At 39.9% G+C, this 19,585-nt stretch overlaps 1 protein-coding gene across 1 annotated transcript in view; it reads left to right on the forward strand.

The window, feature by feature from the left end:
- ZSWIM5 (zinc finger SWIM-type containing 5) overlaps positions 1-19,585 on the forward strand; it is a 265,035-nt gene that overhangs the window by 220,689 nt on the left and 24,761 nt on the right. Inside the window, exons 6-11 of the mRNA XM_047085261.1 lie at positions 10,446-10,622; positions 12,234-12,380; positions 13,128-13,265; positions 14,688-14,948; positions 15,152-15,287; positions 16,391-16,548. Coding sequence (XP_046941217.1) covers positions 10,446-10,622; positions 12,234-12,380; positions 13,128-13,265; positions 14,688-14,948; positions 15,152-15,287; positions 16,391-16,548 — 1,017 coding nt within the window. The remainder of the gene's footprint in view (positions 1-10,445; positions 10,623-12,233; positions 12,381-13,127; positions 13,266-14,687; positions 14,949-15,151; positions 15,288-16,390; positions 16,549-19,585) is intronic.

The following is a 19,585-nucleotide window of genomic DNA, read 5'->3' on the forward strand; positions in this document are numbered from 1 at the left end:
ATTTTAAGTGATAAATCTGATGTTTTTAATCCCAAGGAGAAAATAATTTAAATTGTTTTTGCCAGGTTTTCATCTAGTGTCTCATAATTGATTGTCAGTATATTCAAGGCAACTAAGGTAACAAGAAGTGAAAAGACTATAGTTTTGCCATTTCTTTAAGCTACGCTTTACTCACACTCATCTAACCTCCACAACACACCATCCCTTTAGTATTGGCTTTAGATTGGCGTAGAGAATCAAATGCATGTAAAGACATGCTTCTATTTTGGCAGTTTCTTCCTTATCAAATTGGTTATTTGTTGTTACTGATTCTCATTTGAGAATATTGCTTCTTCTGCAGTCTTCTCAAGTTGTGGCTGATTTAGCTCTTAATGTCTCTTTACCTAATGGGTCAATAGGCATCCCACTTATTCTTCATCACCATTTCTGTATCATTGTCTTTTCCTCCTTCCCAAAATACCCCACAGCTTTAAAGTTAATGCCATCAAAATATACTATCTGCTACCCTTCTGATTTGGGTCATTTTAGACCTCTGGGTCAATCCCCACACCCGCCCCCGCCCTCCCCCCATCCCTTGAAGATTTTTGTTCTCTGCTGTCACTACTTATATTGGAATTCTTGATTTCAGTAGCCACACACATGATCCTTCCAATATTCTAGTCTCTTAATTCTTTGACCTCCTATCTTTTAGTAGTCTTGTCTACCACCATAATTGAGCCATGCAATCCCAAGATCATACTCTAAGCCTTGTCATTACCAATAACAATACCTTCTTCATAATCTAAATTTCAGGCAGCTCTAATAACCATCATCAGTCTTGCTAGTTTATTTTCTCTAGTATGTCAATTCCAATAATTCTTTAACCCACTAGGAATTTTGATCCTGCCACATTTTCATTTTCCTGGTAGCCTCATTTTCCTCCTTATCCAGGTTAGATTCCTTGGTGCATCATTATAATTACTCTCAACACCTACATACTCAACCTCCTTTTTCCCTTTATTTCACTCATAGAGCAAGACACTAACTTTAGTAGCTAAGTCCAACTCTAATTCCTTAGTGCTCACACCCACAGAGCTGAACATGATGAAGAGAAACATAAGTGTAAGTAACTGGTCTTACTTTAAGTTTATGACTACTGATTTTGAATGGGACCATAGTACTGTCCAGACATCCACATTTCCCTAATCTATGCCTTCTTTCACTCTTCTGAATTACTATTTCATACCATCTTTGCCTGAAAACTTTATTCCCCTTCCCTCTGTTTCCTCACTTTCAGCTGATAGCCTTGCTTCCTGTTCACTGAGAGTATAGGAGCAATCACAAGAGAATTTCCAAGAGTCTCTCATCTGCTTCTGTCTGTGCCCATCTTCTTCCTCTTCCCTGTTTTTATTTGTGCTTGTAAGTCTAAGCCCTCTACTTATTCTCAAAATCCTATTCCTTCTTTTTTATCCAGGACATCACTCCAGGAATTATCTCCTCTCTCACCTGCTTCACAAATTTTTGTGGATTATTCCTATGAGAGTATACAAATACATTGCTTTCTCTCTCATCACAAAACAAAACAGAACAAGACAAAACAAAACACATACACACTCATGTTGTTCCCACATGCTTCTCTAACTACCATCCTGTTTCTCTGAGGTAGTAGAAATAAGTGGTAGAATTAAGAAAAATAATTTAAAAGAATAGTATATATTTATTATCTCTCCTGCTCATATTCTCCCTTGAACTCACTCTAGTCAGCTTTCATCCCTCCACTACTGAAACTGCTCTTGTATGGGTCACTGTTGCTAAATATGGCCAAATCTAGTGGTTGATTCTTGGTCATAATCTTACTTGACCTGACAGTAGTATTTGTTACAATTGTTTACTCTCTCCTTCAAACACGTTTTTCATCTTATTTCCAAGACACTACTCTCTTGGTTCTGCTCTTACTTCATTGGTTCCTTCTCCTCAGTCTCCTTTACTGTCTCCTCCCCGCTTCCTAACCTAAAATGTTAGAGTGCCTAGGGTTCAGTCATCAAACCACTGCTCTCTATATACATACTCCCTTGGTGATTGCATTGTTTTAATAATCATCTGTATACCAACAACTCCAAGATTTATATCTCCTTGACCAGAATTTTCCTCTTGACAACTTCAGACTTGTATGTTCAGCTGCCTTTTCAATATCTCCACTTTGATATTAATAGGCATCTCAGTAGGATTTCTTACCTATTTTTTTTATTTTTTTTATATATGAAATTTATTGACAAATTGGTTTCCATACAACACCCAGTGCTCATCCCAAAAGGTGCCCTCCTCAATACCCATCAACCACCCTCCCCTCCCTCCCACCCCCCATCAACCCTCAGTTTGTTCTCAGTTTTTTTTTTTTCATGAAGTTTATTGACAAATTGGTTTCCATACAACACCCAGTGCTCATCCCAAAAGGTGCCCTCCTCAATACCCATCACCCACCCGCCCCTCCCTCCCACCCCCCATCAACCCTCAGTTTGTTCTCAGTTTTTAACAGTCTCTTATGCTTTGGCTCTCTCCCACTCTAACGTCCTTTTTTTTTTTTTTTTTTTTCCTTCCCCTCCCCCATGGGTTCCTGTTAAGTTTCTCAGGATCCACATAAGAGTGAAACCATATGGTATCTGTCTTTCTCTGTATGGCTTATTTCACTTAGCATCACACTCTCCAGTTCCATCCACGTTGCTACAAAGGGCCATATTTCATTTTTTCTCATTGCCACGTAGTATTCCATTGTGTATATAAACCACAATTTCTTTATCCATTCATCAGTTGATGGACATTTAGGCTCTTTCCATAATTTGGCTATTGTTGAGAGTGCTGCTATGAACATTGGGGTACAAGTGCCCCTATGTATCAGTACTCCTGTATCCCTTGGGTAGATTCCTAGCAGTGCTATTGCTGGGTCATAGGGTAGGTCTATTTTTAATTTTCTGAGGAACCTCCACACTGCTTTCCAGAGCGGCTGCACCAATTTGCATTCCCACCAACAGTGCAAGAGGGTTCCCGTTTCTCCACATCCTCTCCAGCATCTATAGTCTCCTGATTTGTTCATTTTGGCCACTCTGACTGGCGTGAGGTGATACCTGAGTGTGGTTTTGATTTGTATTTCCCTGATAAGGAGCGACGCTAAACATCTTTTCATGTGCCTGTTGGCCATCTGGATGTCTTCTTTAGAGAAGTGTCTATTCATGTTTTCTGCCCATTTGTTCACTGGGTTATTTGTTTTTCGGGTGTGGAGTTTGGTGAGCTCTTTATAGATTTTAGATACTAGCCCTTTGTCCGATATGTCATTTGCAAATATCTTTTCCCATTCCGTTGGTTGCCTTTTAGTTTTGTTGGTTGTTTCCTTTGCTGTGCAGAAGCTTTTTATCTTCATAAGGTCCCAGTAATTCACTTTTGCTTTTAATTCCCTTGCCTTTGGGGATGTGTCGAGTAAGAGATTGCTACGGCTGAGGTCAGAGAGGTCTTTTCCTGCTTTCTCCTCTAAGGTTCTGATGGTTTCCTGTCTCACATTCAGGTCCTTTATCCATTTTGAGTTTATTTTTGTAAATGGTGTGAGAAAGTGGTCTAGTTTCAACCTTCTGCATGTTGCTGTCCAGTTCTCCCAGCACCATTTGTTAAAGAGACTGTCTTTTTTCCATTGGATGTTCTTTCCTGCTTTGTCAAAGATGAGTTGGCCATATGTTTGTGGGTCTAGTTCTGGGGTTTCTATTCTATTCCATTGGTCTGTGTGTCTGTTTTTGTGCCAATACCATGCAGTCTTGATGATGACAGCTTTGTAGTAGAGGCTGAAGTCTGGGATTGTGATGCCTCCTGCTTTGGTCTTCTTCTTCAAAATTCCTTTGGCTATTCGGGGCCTTTTGTGGTTCCATATGAATTTTAGGATTGCTTGTTCTAGTTTCGAGAAGAATGCTGGTGCAATTTTGATTGGGATTGCAATGAATGTGTAGATAGCTTTGGGTAGTATTGACATTTTGACAATATTTATTTTTCCAATCCATGAGCAGGGAATGTCTTTCCATTTCTTTAAATCTTCTTCAATTACCTTCATAAGCTTTCTATAGTTTTCAGCATACAGATCCTTTACATCTTTGGTTAGATTTATTCCTAGGTATTTTATGCTTCTTGGTGCAATTGTGAATGGGATCAGTTTCTTTATTTGTCTTTCTGTTGCTTCATTGTTAGTGTATAAGAATGCAACTGATTTCTGTACATTGATTTTGTATCCTGCAACTTTGCTGAATTCATGTATCAGTTCTAGCAGACTTTTGGTGGAGTCTATCGGATTTTCCATGTATAATATCATGTCATCTGCAAAAAGCGAAAGCTTGACTTCATCTTTGCCAATTTTGATGCCTTTGATTTCCTTTTGTTGTCTGATTGCTGATGCTAGAACTTTCAGCACTATGTTAAACAACAACGGTGAGAGTGGGCATCCCTGTCGTGTTCCTGATCTCAGGGAAAAAGCTCTCAGTTTTTCCCCGTTGAGGATGATGTTAGCTGTGGGCTTTTCATAAATGGCTTTTATGATCTTTAAGTATGTTCCTTCTATCCCGACTTTCTCAAGGGTTTTTATTAAGAAAGGGTGCTGGATTTTGTCAAAGACCTTTTCTGCATCGATTGACAGGATCATATGGTTCTTCTCTTTTTTTTTGTTAATGTGATGTATCACGTTGATTGATTTGCGAATGTTGAACCAGCCCTGCATCCCAGGAATGAATCCCACTTGATCATGGTGAATAATTCTTTTTATATGCTGTTGAATTCGATTTGCTAGTATCTTATTGAGAATTTTGGCATCCATATTCATCAGGGATATTGGCCTGTAGTTCTCTTTTGTTACTGGGTCTCTGTCTGGTTTAGGAATCAAAGTAATACTGGCTTCATAGAATGAGTCTGGAAGTTTTCCTTCCCTTTCTATTTCTTGGAATAGCTTGAGAAGGATAGGTATTATCTCTGCTTTAAACGTCTGGTAGAACTCCCCTGGGAAGCCATCTGGTCCTGGACTCTTATTTGTTGGGAGATTTTTGATAACTGATTCAATTTCTTCGCTGGTTATGGGTCTGTTCAAGCTTTCTATTTCCTCCTGATTGAGTTTTGGAAGAGTGTGGGTGTTCAGGAATTTGTCCATTTCTTCCAGGTTGTCCAATTTGTTGGCATATAATTTTTCATAGTATTCCCTGATAATTGTTTGTATCTCTGAGGGATTGGTTGTAATAATTCCATTTTCATTCATGATTTTATCTATTTGGGTCATCTCCCTTTTCTTTTTGAGAAGCCTGGCTAGAGGTTTGTCAATTTTGTTTATTTTTTCAAAAAACCAACTCTTGGTTTCGTTGATCTGCTCTACAGTTTTTTTAGATTCTATATTGTTTATTTCTGCTCCGATCTTTATTATTTCTCTTCTTCTGCTGGGTTTAGGCTGCCTTTGCTGTTCTGCTTCTATTTCCTTTAGGTGTGCTGTTAGATTTTGTATTTGGGATTTTTCTTGTTTCTGGAGATAGGCCTAGATTGCAATGTATTTTCCTCTCAGGACTGCCTTCGCTGTGTCCCAAAGCGTTTGGATTGTTGTATTTTCATTTTCGTTTGTTTCCATATATTTTTTGATTTCTTCTCTAATTGCCTGGTTGACCCACTCATTCGTTAGTAGGGTGTTCTTTAACCTCCATGCTTTTGGAGGTTTTCCAGACTTTTTCCTGTGGTTGATTTCAAGCTTCATAGCATTGTGGTCTGAAAGTATGCATGGTATAATTTCAATTCTTGTAAACTTATGAAGGGCTGTTTTGTGACCCAGTATATGATCTATCTTGGAGAATGTTCCATGTGCACTCGAGAAGAAAGTATATTCTGTTGCTTTGGGATGCAGAGTTCTAAATATATCTGTCAAGTCCATCTGATCCAGTGTCTCATTCAGGGCCCTTGTTTCTTTATTGACCGTGTGTCTAGATGATCTATCCATTTCTGTAAGTGGGGTGTTAAAGTCCCCTGCAATTACCACATTCTTATCAATAAGGTTGCTTATGTTTGTGAGTAATTGTTTTATATATTTGGGGGCTCCGGTATTTGGCGCATAGACATTTATAATTGTTAGCTCTTCCTGATGGATAGACCCTGTAACTATTATATAATGTCCTTCTTCATCTCTTGTTACAGCCTTTAATTTAAAGTCTAGTTTGTCTGATATAAGTATGGCTACTCCAGCTTTCTTCTGGCTTCCAGTAGCATGATAAATAGTTCTCCATCCCCTCACTCTGAATCTAAAGGTGTCCTCAGGTCTAAAATGAGTCTCTTGTAGACAGCAAATAGATGGGTCTTGTTTTTTTATCCATTCTGATACCCTATGTCTTTTGGTTGGCGCATTTAATCCATTTACATTCAGTGTTATTATAGAAAGATACGGGTTTAGAGTCATTGTGATGTCTGTATGTTTTATGCTTGTAGTGATGTCTCTGGTACTTTGTCTCACAGGGTCCCCCTTAGGATCTCTTGTAGGGCTGGTTTAGTGGTGACAAATTCCTTCAGTTTTTGTTTGTTTGGGAAGACCTTTATCTCTCCTTCTATTCTAAATGACAGACTTGCTGGATAAAGGATTCTTGGCTGCATATTTTTGCTGTCTAGCACCCTGAAAATCTCGTGCCAATTCTTTCTGGCCTGCCAAGTTTCAAAAGAGAGATCAGTCACGAGTCTTATAGGTCTCCCTTTATATGTGAGGGCACGTTTACCCCTTGCGGCTTTCAGAATTTTCTCTTTATCCTTGTATTTTGCCAGTTTCACTATGATATGTCGTGCAGAAGATCGATTCAAGTTACGTCTGAAGGGAGTTCTCTGTGCCTCTTGGATTTCAATGCCTTTTTCCTTCCCCAGTTCAGGGAAGTTCTCAGCTATTATTTCTTCAAGTACCCCTTCAGCACCTGTTCTCAGTTTTTAACAGTCTCTTATGCTTTGGCTCTCTCCCACTCTAACGTCCTTTTTTTTTTTTTTTTCCTTCCCCTCCCCCATGGGTTCCTGTTAAGTTTCTCAGGATCCACATAAGAGTGAAACCATATGGTATCTGTCTTTCTGTGTATGGCTTATTTCACTTAGCATCACACTCTCCAGTTCCATCCACGTTGCTACAAAAGGCCATATTTCATTTTTTCTCATTGCCACGTAGTATTCCATTGTGTATATAAACCACAATTTCTTTATCCATTCATCAGTTGATGGACATTTAGGCTCTTTCCATAATTTGGCTATTGTTGAGAGTGCTGCTATGAACATTGGGGTACAAGTGCCCCTATGCATCAGTACTCCTGTATCCCTTGGGTAAATTCCTAGCAGTGCTATTGCTGGGTCATAGAGTAGGTCTATTTTTAATTTTCTGAGGAACCTCCACACTGCTTTCCAGAGCGGCTGCACCAATTTGCATTCCCACCAACAGTACAAGAGGGTTCCCGTTTCTCCACATCCTCTCCAGCATCTATAGTCTCCTGATTTGTTCATTTTGGCCACTCTGACTGGTGTGAGGTGATACCTGAGTGTGGTTTTGATTTGTATTTCCCTGATAAGGAGCGACGCTGAACATCTTTTCATGTGCCTGTTGGCCATCTGGATGTCTTCTTTGGAGAAGTGTCTATTCATGTTTTCTGCCCATTTGTTCACTGGGTTATTTGTTTTTCGGGTGTGGAGTTTGGTGAGCTCTTTATAGATTTTAGATACTAGCCCTTTGTCCGATATGTCATTTGCAAATATCTTTTCCCATTCCGTTGGTTGCCTTTTAGTTTTGTTGGTTGTTTCCTTTGCTGTGCAGAAGCTTTTTATCTTCATAAGGTCCCAGTAATTCACTTTTGCTTTTAATTCCCTTGCCTTTGGGGATGTGTCGAGTAAGAGATTGCTACGGCTGAGGTCAGAGAGGTCTTTTCCTGCTTTCTCCTCTACGGTAGGATTTCTTACCTATTAAGCCCCACCCAAACCTGCTCTCCTATAGTCTTCCCTATCTCCACATATGGCAAATCTGTCTTAAAAACCATGGAGCCATTCTTGATTCTTTTTCTCTCTCACTCCAGATCTATTCCATGAGCAAATACTATTGCCTTTACCTTCAGAATATATCCAGAATCTGTATATTCTTATCTCTACTGCTTATTACTCTGGCCAAGTTGCCATCATCCTTCTCAAATTATTGCATTGACTTCCTAACTGCTCCTCCTGCTTCTCCCCTTCCATCTTATGGCGTGTTCTCAATACTGCTGCCAGTTATCCTTTTAAAAAGTGGGTCACACCATATACCTTCAGCAACTCAAAGCCCTCTAGTGACTTCTCATCTTTCACTCATGGCCTCTAAGGCCCTTGGAGCAAGCCTCCAGGGATTGCTAGTATCCCTCTTACCTCATCTCCTATGATTTTCCTGCTTGCTCATTCCATCCTAAGTACACTGGCCTCCTCACTGCTCTCAAACACTCCAAATATGCTCCCACCTCAGGATTTAGCATTTGCTATTACTTTTGCCTGGAATACTCTTCCCTTAGTTATGCCTAAGGCTTGCTCTTCAGTTCCTTGAGCTTTCTGTTCAAATGTTACTTTATTAGAGACCATTCTATATAAAACAATAGGGGTGCCCGGGTGACTCAGTTGGTTAAGCATATGACTTTGACTCAGGTCATGATCTCACAGTTTGTGGGTTTGAGCCCCACATCGGGCTCTGTGCTGACAGCTCAGAGCCTGGAGCCTGCTTCAGATTCTCCCTCTCTCTGCCTCTCCCTCGCTTGCACTATGTCTCTCTCTTTCTCTCTTTCTCTCAAAAATAAACATTAAAATTTTTTTTCTATTTAAAACAACCCCCACCCAATACCAGCTTGCCTTTCTCCTTAATCCTGCTTTAGTCTTTTCCATAGTATTCATAACCATCTGATATATCTGATATACTATATATTTATTCAACTATCTCTGCCCATTTAACTGTAAAGGCCCACAGTTCCTGGGTGGCTCAGTCGGTTAAGCGTCTGACTCTTGATTTTGGTGCAGGTTATGATCTCACGGTTCATGGGATCAAGCCCTGCATCGGGCTCTGCACTGACAATGCAGAACCTACTTGGGATTCACTCTCTCCCTCTCTCTCTGCCCTTCCCTTGCTCATGCTCTCTCTCTCTCTCTCAAAATAAATAAATAAATAAACTTAAAAAAATCAAGTCCCATAAAGGCAGGGACTTTATATATCCTCAGCACCTGGAACAAGTACCTGCTATGTAGTAGGCACTCACTATTTGCAGACTTAATGAATATTGGGAGCCTAATCCCCACTATGGGCTGAGCAGACCCAAGGTAGAGTCTCAGTTCAGGAAGAGAGGTGCTTAGACTATAGCCAGTAGAAGGTACATTGTGCTTCTACTGAGGGACAATATGAAGGAGAAGACATTTCAGTAGATATGGTCAGTGCTTTTCTAACTTAATCATCCAAGCCCATACACTATGGGATATATCAAATTCTGAAGAGATGACTATATTCTAAGGACTTTTGCTTAATGAATAAATATGTTCATTTCTTTCATGTACATTCTGAATCCTCTGGCTTTCCCTCCCATTTTTTTTGCACAGGCTCAGTGGATACACCCCCACATTTGGGCATCTTTGGAAACATCTGCATAGTACTTTAGCCCTTGATCCCAAAATAGTTACAGCTGCCCTTAATCTGGCAGAGAGTCAATTAAATAATCCTTTATGGTTTTTTTATTTCCTTAAATGTAATTTCTATGAGTCATTCTGTATATACAGTTTGTGACAATGTATCTTTCACGTGGTCTTCCTATATACCACCCTAAGCTGTTTTGGTTTCCTTGCAGCCTTTTTCCTGAAGAGATATGGCATGGTAAGACTCCGTGTTAATTAGTCTTGTCAGCATCAGTTTTTCACATTAGAGAACAAGCCTGTAAGCCTATAGGTATCAGTATGATAAAGGGACCAGAATACACAGGGCTTCAGCTCTTTTTCAACTTTTAATATCAATTATATCGAAGTCCTTAGTCTGATAAGGGTCATGCTGTAAGCGAGACAGGTTATAAATAGGCCAGGGAAATTACCTAACTGCTTCTCTCTTATTCTGACTTCTATAGAAGCAGTTTGTATCCTCATAATTGAGCAGCTGGGCACCACAGTCCCTCTTCTCTTTCATGTGGCTCTTGGTCCTAGGAGAAATTGGTCTTCTGTAGAAGTAAAAAGGCAGCCATAGATCTCTGGAGAAAGGTTGTTCCCATACAGGGCACAGATACATTAAGGGCTATCCAATAAAGAGACAGCACCTAGGCAGATGGTACCTAGACAGATGGTAGAATGGCTGCTCTCACTAACCACAAACTATTCTTCTTCTCTTCCTCCTACTCTGAAGAAGACATATAAGAGTTAGAACTTCAGATTACCTGTCATTGAACTGCTGCATTTCTTTCTTTCCCCAGACTCCTTATCCAGACCAAGACGAACAGTGTTCACTAGAGCCATTGAGGGCCGTGAATTACATTGGCAGGACAGCCATTTACAGCGAATAATAAGCAGCGATATATATACAGCTCCTGCCTGCCAGCAGGAAAGCGAGAGACTACTGTTTAATTCCCAAGGCCAGCCACTGTGGCTTGGTAAGTGTACCTCTCCTCTACTCTAAGAATTTCAAAGCCCAGTCTTAACTTGTGCCAGGCCAGATCTGCATAGGTGCTGGCAACACAACTACAATTTGGACAGATCTTTTGGGGCCTTAACTAGTGACTCAGGGTATTTATGTGAAGCCTCAGCCATTTATTTGCATGTGTACTTAGCTGAGGTACAATGACCTCAAACATTGGAATTTGTGTTCTGTTTCCTGAGTTTTAGGAAAGGAAAGGAGTCAGTAAATCTCAAAGAGTACTAATAAAACCATTAAACATCAGTTCATAAGCTCTTAGTCAACATTTGCTGAGCAACAGTATAATCTACTCTGAAATTAATATGTTTTGCTAAAAATGCACTAACTTTGAAACTTCAGTTACACTGTGCTAGTAACTAGGGCATTATCTGCATTTGTCACCAAGCTGTCTTCCTTTCCTCCTTTCCACCTTTGCTAACCCGCTTCATCATAAAGGAACAGAGCTGTTCTACTGTGGGTTTAAACCTTCCTCTGGCTGACTGTCAGTCTCTTCTTGACTTTATCACAGGATGCCCGTTCCAAAACAGACAGTATTTTTTTAAAAAATACTCATTTTCTGAGTCTTACAACAATGACATATATTTTTATATCTTGTCCCAATTCCCTAGTTCTATCCTTCACCTTGTCTTTCTCAAGATCTTTCTGAATATGCATGTATGTCCCTATCTCTCTTTTGAAAGCCTTGGCCAGACTCACTGTGGGCCAGTACCTGAAGTCTCCTTTGGTCATCTTTCCTCTTTGATCCAATACTTCTAAAACATGAATCTAATAAGAATGTGAAAATGTATACACCTCATCAGTAAACAAAGATGAAAATCAAAACAAAACTGAATTACCATTTTTTGATTGTCAAATGGTCAGAGAGTTTTTTTTTAAGTTTATTTATTTATTTATTTTGAGAGAGACAGAGAGGGCAAGCAGGGGAAGGGCAGAGAGAGAATCCCAAGCATGCTCTGCAGTCAGTGCAGAGCCCAATGTGGGGCTCAAACTCACAAACTGTGAGATCATGACCTAAGCTGAAACCAACTGTCTGATGCTTAACTGACTGAGCCACCCAGGTGCCCAGAGATTTTTAAAATAAAGATAATTAGTTTATGGTGTGGGAAAGGTTGCGTGGAGATAGTTACTCTCATTTACTACTGGTAGGAATGTAAATGCTTGCAACCTGTCTTGCACGTTTTTACTTCCTTTTGCTGGCAAATGAGTTGACATATAATAGGTTCTCAGGAAATGTAGGATTAATGAATGAATGAGGCCTTTCCCTTTAGGCAGTTAGTTGCTACTTCCATTGGGTTCCCATAGTACAAGTTCACAAAGAGGTACTTACATTTTATTATCCTAGCTATGTATTCCTTTCTATGCCATACTGAGGCTGCATGGTAGCTCTTTGAAGGTAGTGCCTGTGACTTACTCAGTTATATTCTTAAAAAATAAAACATTGGTCTTGGTACAGAGTAGATAGCAGTTGAATTTTAGGAACTGAGCAAAACACAAACTCCCTTTGTCAAGTATGAATTTTCCTGATTGGAAAATCTAACCCAACCAAAATATTTTCTTCATCTGGTAGAGCATGTGCCTACAGCCTGTGCTCGGGTTGATGCCCTGCGTTCCCATGGTTATCCAAAAGAGGCCCTCAGACTCACAGTGGCCATTATCAATACTCTGAGGTTGCAGCAGCAACGGCAGCTGGAAATCTACAAGCATCAGAAGAAAGGTATAGTGATAAGGAGCCATCTTAACTCCTTAGGCTGGGGCTGATGAGGATCCTTAGGGGCTACAAGGCCTACTATTTTATTTTCATAAAATTTCATGGAGTGGCAGGAGCTAGAGAATTTCAGGTTTTTCTTTTCTTTTTTTTTTTTTTAACATTTATTCATATTTTGAGAGACAGAGTGTGGGGGGGGAGGGGCAGAGAGAGAGGGAGACACAGAATCCGAAGAAGGTTCTAGGCTCTGAACTGACAGCACATAGTCCGACGAAGGGCTTGAACTCACAGACCATAAGATCATGACCTGAGCTGAAGTCGGACACTTAACCCACTGACCCACCCAGGCACCCCGAGAATTTCAGGTTTTTCTACTTGCTGTGTGGAATGCCTGACTTTATCTTTATGAATCTCAGGGTTTTTTATCTGCAAAATGGGAATAATAATGCTGGTCTGCCTCCCCCACAGGGTAGTTGGAAGGCCCACTAGATCTAGCATAAGATGACCTTTTTAAAACTGTAAAATTATATTTATATATTTGTGCTGCCAGTGAGAAGCCTAAATGCAGACCTCAAGACCTTACATCTGACTGATAAACTTGTGACCAGTCCTATGAATCCAAGGCAAGACAAAGAGGGAAGATTTTCTTTAAGTCTTGAGGCTAGTGCCTGAAAGAGACTAGTGAGGAGACCCAGGCAGGGACAGAGAGCAGTGTGTCTCCATCACTTTCTAAAATTTGGGTCTGCTTATTTCCAGAACTGTTACAGAGAGGAACCACAACCATCACAAACCTGGAAGGTTGGGTGGGCCACCCACTGGATCCCATTGGCTGCCTGTTTCTCACTTTGACTGAGGCCTGCCGTTTGAACGATGATGGCTATCTGGAAGTGTCAGGTACAGGGGTCAGCCTGAGGAGAGCTGGAACTGCCCTTGGTAGCCCTCTCCTCCCTGCCAGACTCTATTCTACATTTCATGCAGCCTTTTTTCTCTTATCCAAATTGGACCTGCCCTGACGGGTTGCCTTGGCCTTCCTTTCTTTGCCACCTTCCTTTCCCACTCTGTAGACTAGCCCTGTCCTATTCTCCCATTTTACCTTGCCAGCCTTCCTTTGTTCCCCTCACTTCTATACTATAAATGCCTAAAGAGTGTGATCCAAAGGGAATAAGAAGAGTGAGAGGGATTTCAGGAGGCCGAGGCCGAGGCCAAGCCTCAGAGCAGTCTTGAAGTGGAAAAGAACTTCCAACAAGAAGAGTGTGTGTAACCCTTGCGATTTCATAGTACTCGTATTTCCTTTTAACTTTTTCCCTCATGATGGTTATATACCAATTTTACCAATGAGAACTAGAAGGAAAGGAACTTAGCAGTCTCAAAGTAGCAAGGACCAGAGACAGAATTGGTTCTTCTTTCCTTTATGCCATCACTATATTATATACATACGTCTGTTATAGTATTTAGCTCACTGCATTACAGTTTGTTTACAGGTGATTATCGTACTAGACTTTAGCTTCTTGAAAGCAGAAATTATGACTTACTTATCTTTGTGATCCCAGCACTTAGTGCGATACGTCTCATTTAATAGTTTTCCATAAATACTTACCAGATGAGTGGAGGGATAAAGAAAAGGAACCAAGACTCTAAACCTGTGTAAGACTTTAAACCTGTGCTCTTTTTCTGAAACTTTGAACCTAGAAGTAGAACATATGAAGTAATAATAACATAGAAGTTGTCAATGTTACAAAAGTAATAGTTTAACTGGATGGATTTGGATTTCTCTGGGTAAAGATACAAGGGGTGGCCCAAGCTAGAGCTGCCCTTATCTTCCCTCTAATTTCATGAAAGGAAATCATAATCTTTGGTCTGTTTCATCTACATAATGACATTTACATCTTGAAAACCTGAGATTGTACTTGGGATTTATTCACCACTGATATACACTTAGCTCCTTCCATATGCTATGCCCTGGAGATGCATAGGGCAATCAGTTAAAGTCTCTTCTCTTTAAGATGCTTGCACTGTCCTGAAAGAGACAGATACAAAACCAGATAATCATGGTATTACATAATGTGTTAACAATTAATATAAGATCTTCTTCTTCCCCAACTCGTCTAGCCACTTCACATACTGGGAAGGAGTTGGGAATCTTTGTGGCTCTGTATAAGCTTTTTTCAGTATATTTTCCTTACTGCTCTGGGGTTCTGATTCAGCTTCCCAGTGCTATCTGATGACTTAACTGTCACTATTCCAGAGTGGGAGGGAGAGAGGAGCAGAAAAATCCACAGAGCTGACCTAAAGAATCTGGTCCCCTGTTGCCCTCAGATATGAATGAAAGCAGACCCCCTGTGTACCAGCATGTACCTATGGCTACAGGCTGTCCAAACAGCCATGAATCCTACCTGTCATTGGCCCTGGAAGTTGCTCTGATGGGGATGGGTCAACAGAGGGTGATGCCTGAAGGCCTCTACGCACAGGACAAGGTGTGCCGTAATGAGGAGCAGCTCCTAAGTCGACTTCAGGAGCTACAGCTGGACGATGAGCTAGTGCAAACACTGCAGAAACAATGTATCTTACTACTGGAAGGTAAGTAGAGAGGAGTTTTGTCACAGTGTCTTAGGCCCATGATTCTGGGTTCCCCTCCAACAGAGCACTGCACAGAAATATTTTTTTACATGAAAGTGTAGTGAAAGTTCCCATGGCCAGCAAACATGTGCAAGACCCTAGTCCAGGTGGGCAAATTAGAAGCATACAGATAAATAACTGGCTGTCTTATCTTCTTCCTGCAGGGGGCCCCTTCAGTGGTTTAGGAGAAGTCATTCACCGAGAGAGTGTTCCCATGCATACCTTTGCCAAGTATTTGTTCTCAGCTCTACTGCCTCATGATCCAGACCTGTCCTATAAATTAGCCTTACGTGCCATGAGGTAGGTAGCCCTTTCCCAGTCCAGTTGCCTCCATCAAAGCAGAAGTCTCTATTGCGCTTTGTGTATCTCACTTTCTTCTCTTACCCTCTGTCTATTCTGTTGGACCTAACAATATTGGACCAAGCCTACCCCAGAATGGCTCAAGGATTTTCATATGATGTAGGGTTCCTATTTGGAATGCCTTGCTAGTGACCCATTTGGCTACCTGTACTCTTGGTGGGTTGTCCGAGGAAGCCCCTGAGTTTTTAATAGATAGGGAGCACCCAAGACCTGAGTATCTCTGTTCTGATTCTGAGGCCCATTAGGCAGACTGAGAAGAAGTTCCATTAGCAGAAGAAGTTCCATTAGGCAGACTGAGAGGAAGTTCCCTTCCATAGCTCAAATGAATCATGGTTCCCAGGCATAGGTCACCAGATACATCTGAAGGAAGTAAAAGTAAGTGTTTCTACACCGAGACTTTAGAACAGTGAGCTATGGGTATCTCATTTTCAAACTAGAACAGGATCCTTGGATTAGGCAGGTGGACCTCTAGGATGCAGCAGACCATACAGAAGAATTTTAGTTAGATAAGAAGGCTGTGACAGCTCTTCACTTGAACCAGAAAAGGACTGCTGAGGATTCCTTGACATATATTTCTTATACTTTATAAAATAATCTTAGGGCTTTTGAACTGCTTTTCAAATCCATTTGCAGTAAGGAGTATTCAGCTTGAGTTCTACTTGTACCCAGACACTCACCTCATTTACAGTATAGTACTCTGAAGTTTTAAAGCCTTTTTTTTAAGTTTCTTTATTTATTTTGAGATGGGGGAGGGGGGAATGGGGAGTGGCAGAGAGAGAGAGAGAATCCCAAGCAGGCTCCACACTGTCAGTGCAGAGCCCAATGTGGGGTTCAAACTCACAAACCATGAGACTGTGACCTGTGCCAAAGTTGGATGCTTAACCAACTGAGCCACCCAAGTGCCCCTAAGTTTTAAAACCTTTAAAACTCATAGTTAACCCTTTCCTGCCCAGTTCCTCCCCAGCAAAGAACAAATTTCTCTAAGGTAGCTCAGAACAGTAAGGGTCTGGATGGTGGCTGATGACTCTCCCTGGGTCTTCTAGGTTACCTGTTCTAGAAAGCTCAACTTCTACAGGAGACACTTCTCACCCTCACCATATGGTGTCTGTGGTGCCCAGCCGTTATCCTCGCTGGTTCACGCTTGGACACTTGGAATCACAGCAGTGTGAACTGGCCTCCACCATGCTGACCGCTGCCAAAGGTGAGCATAGATAGACTTTAGGCTCCAACACCCCCATTATGCTGGCCCAGTCATGGCCTATCAAGGGCTTGGTCTGCAGTCTCCTGAAGAAGAAAAGCTATTCTTGACTACTTAGAGTGACTACTCAAGTGATATACTTGACAACTTAGAATAGATGGCTACTTTGATTGCTGCCATTAGAATGAGCACCTGGGTCCAAGCCAGAATTTTGCCTTTGTTACTAATTGTGGGATGCTGAGTATATAGTATGAAATCATCTTCAAGATAACTTCTAAGTCTAACCTTCTGTATGATAGTCACTTCACCTTTGCAATCCTTAGGTTCAAAGTCTATAAAATGGGGGTCATTGTCAGTGATCCTGTCAGCCTTTCGGGGCCTTTGGAAGATCCAGTAAAGTCATGACTAAGATAGTGCTATAAATCTCTTTATAGTTATGAGAGTTTGTGATATTTCCAGGGCTCCTTGTCAGAAGATAGGCAGCCCAGAGTAACTCTCAAGTTTTTAAGCTCACATACCTCCCTGTTATCTAGGTAGGTTTAATTACAAAGAAGATGAAAATAAGCCCCTGAGAAGCTATAATGAAATACTAGCTAGCATGGGTTGTGAGTATTTTTCTGATAACAGGAAACTATGGCTATTTTAAAGCATTTTTTAAAAAATAACTGTATCTTGTTGCCCCCAAAAATACATACTTATTATGGAAAACGTAAAAGATACAGATAAATCAATATGTAAATGAACAATACACCAATACAAAAACTGAACAAAGGATATGATCAGACAGTTGTAGAAAAGATACAAGTAACTTTTAAACAATTAAAATCCTTGTCCCCCCTTGAGAAATATGAATTAGAATTACCCTGACATAATATTTTCACTCTTATAGGCAAAAATCAATAAATTTGATAATAGATATCTCTGTGGGGGTGGGAATGGCAGTGGTATGGCATAGAATGTCAGATTCCAAGCAGGATAGAATGACTACAGATCCAAAATGTTCAATTAATCTCAAGCACAAGAAACACAAAGAAAACTATACCAAGGCACACTATAATCAAATTGCTTAAAACCAGTATTTAAAGAGAAAGTCTTATTTAAAAGTAACTAGAGAAAAAAGACATTATGTACAAAAGATAAACATGAGAGCATGTTTCTCACTAGAAGCAGTGTAAACTAGAAGAAAGTGGAGAAAATTCTTTAAAGTACTTTTAAAGAATTCTAGATCAGTGAAAATATCTTTCAGAAACAAAGGTGAAATAAACAACTTTTCAGGCAACCTCAATTGAATTAAAAATCAATAATAAAAAGATATGTGGAAAATACCAAATTTGGAGAAATTAAATCACACACTTCCATATAACTCACTGGACAAGGGATAAAAAACAAAAAATTTGAAAATGTTTAAACTGAATGAAAATTAAAAGAACAGCATATCAAAATTTTTGGAATATAGCTAAAGCTTTACTTAGAAGGAAGTTTTTGACACCAAATGCCTGTACCTAAAAAGAAGAAAGTTTTCAAATCAGTGATCTCAGCTTCCACCTTAACCAGAAACTAGAAAAAGGAGATACCACCTCACACCTGTCAGAATGGCTAAAATTAACAACTTAGGAAACAACAGATGTTGGTGAGGATGCGGAGAAAGGGGAACCCCTTTGCATTGTTGGTAGGAATGCAAACTGGTGTAGCCATTCTGGAAAACCGTATGGAGGTTTCTCAAAAAATTAAAAGTAGAACTACCCTATGACCCAGCAATTGTACTACTAGGTATACAAAAGGATACAAAAATGCTGATTCAAATGGACACATGCACCCCAATGTTATTAGCAGCACTATCAACAATACCCAAATTAGGGAATGAGCCCAATGTCCATTGACTGATGAATGGGTAAAGAAGGTACACACACACACACACTTACACACACACACACACACACACACACAGGCATATTACTTGGTGATGAAAAAGAATGAAATCTTGCCATTTGCAACAATGTGGATGGAACTAGAGGATATTATGCTAAGCAAAAGACAGATATCATATGATTTCACTCATACGTGGCATTTAAGAAACTCAACAGAACATAGGGGAAGGGAAGGAAAAAGAAGATAAAAATAGGAAGGTAAACCCTGAGAGACTCTTAAATACAGAGAACAAACTGAGGGCTGCTGGAGGAGAGGTGGCAGGGGAAGGATTAAATAAGTGACGGGCATTAAGAAGGGCACTTTTTGGGATGAGCACTGGGTGTCACATGTAAGAGATGAATCACTGGGTTCTACTCCTGAAGCCCAGACTACACTGTATGTTAACTAACTTGAATTTAAATTTAAAAAAAAGATCAAATGAAACTCAAAGTAAGCAGAAGAAAGGAAATAATAAAGATCAGAGCCTAAATCAATAAATAGAATGTAAAAAAAAACAGTACATAAAATTAATGAAACCAAACACTGTTTGTTTGAAAAGAAAAATAAAATTGAAATCTCTGTCCAGACTGATCAAGTCAAAAAGAAGATAAAAATCACCAATCCCAAGATTGAGAAAGGTGACATCAAAACAAATTCTAAAGACATAAAAATAATAATAAAAGAATATTATGAAGAATTTTATGTCAATAAAACAAACAACATAAATGTATTAATTCCTTGAAAGATATAAACTACCAAAGCTCATTCAAGAATAAATAAAAATGAACTAGGCATACCCCAAAAGAATTAAAAGCGTGGACTCAGACAGATACTTGTATATCACTGTTCATAGCAACATTATTCACAATAACAAAAAGTTGGAAATATGTATCAAACAGATGAATAAACAAAATATGACATATACACTCTTTGGAATATTAATTTAGTTGTAAAAAGGAATGAAATCCTGATACATACTAAGTAAAATAAACCAGACAGAAAAGGAGAAATATTGTATGATTCTATTTATGTGAGGTACCTAGAATAGCCACAGCAAAGAAACATCAGTGGATGCTAAACTAGTGGGCATTTTATTAGCAATGGGATGTTTGTGTGGTATCAAAGCATCTCT

This window comes from Lynx rufus, unplaced genomic scaffold (genome assembly GCF_022079265.1).
Source record: "Lynx rufus isolate CCGP_SWC_20201006 ecotype Redwood Valley unplaced genomic scaffold, mLynRuf1.p SCAF_2, whole genome shotgun sequence".
Taxonomy (NCBI): Eukaryota; Metazoa; Chordata; class Mammalia; order Carnivora; family Felidae; genus Lynx; species Lynx rufus.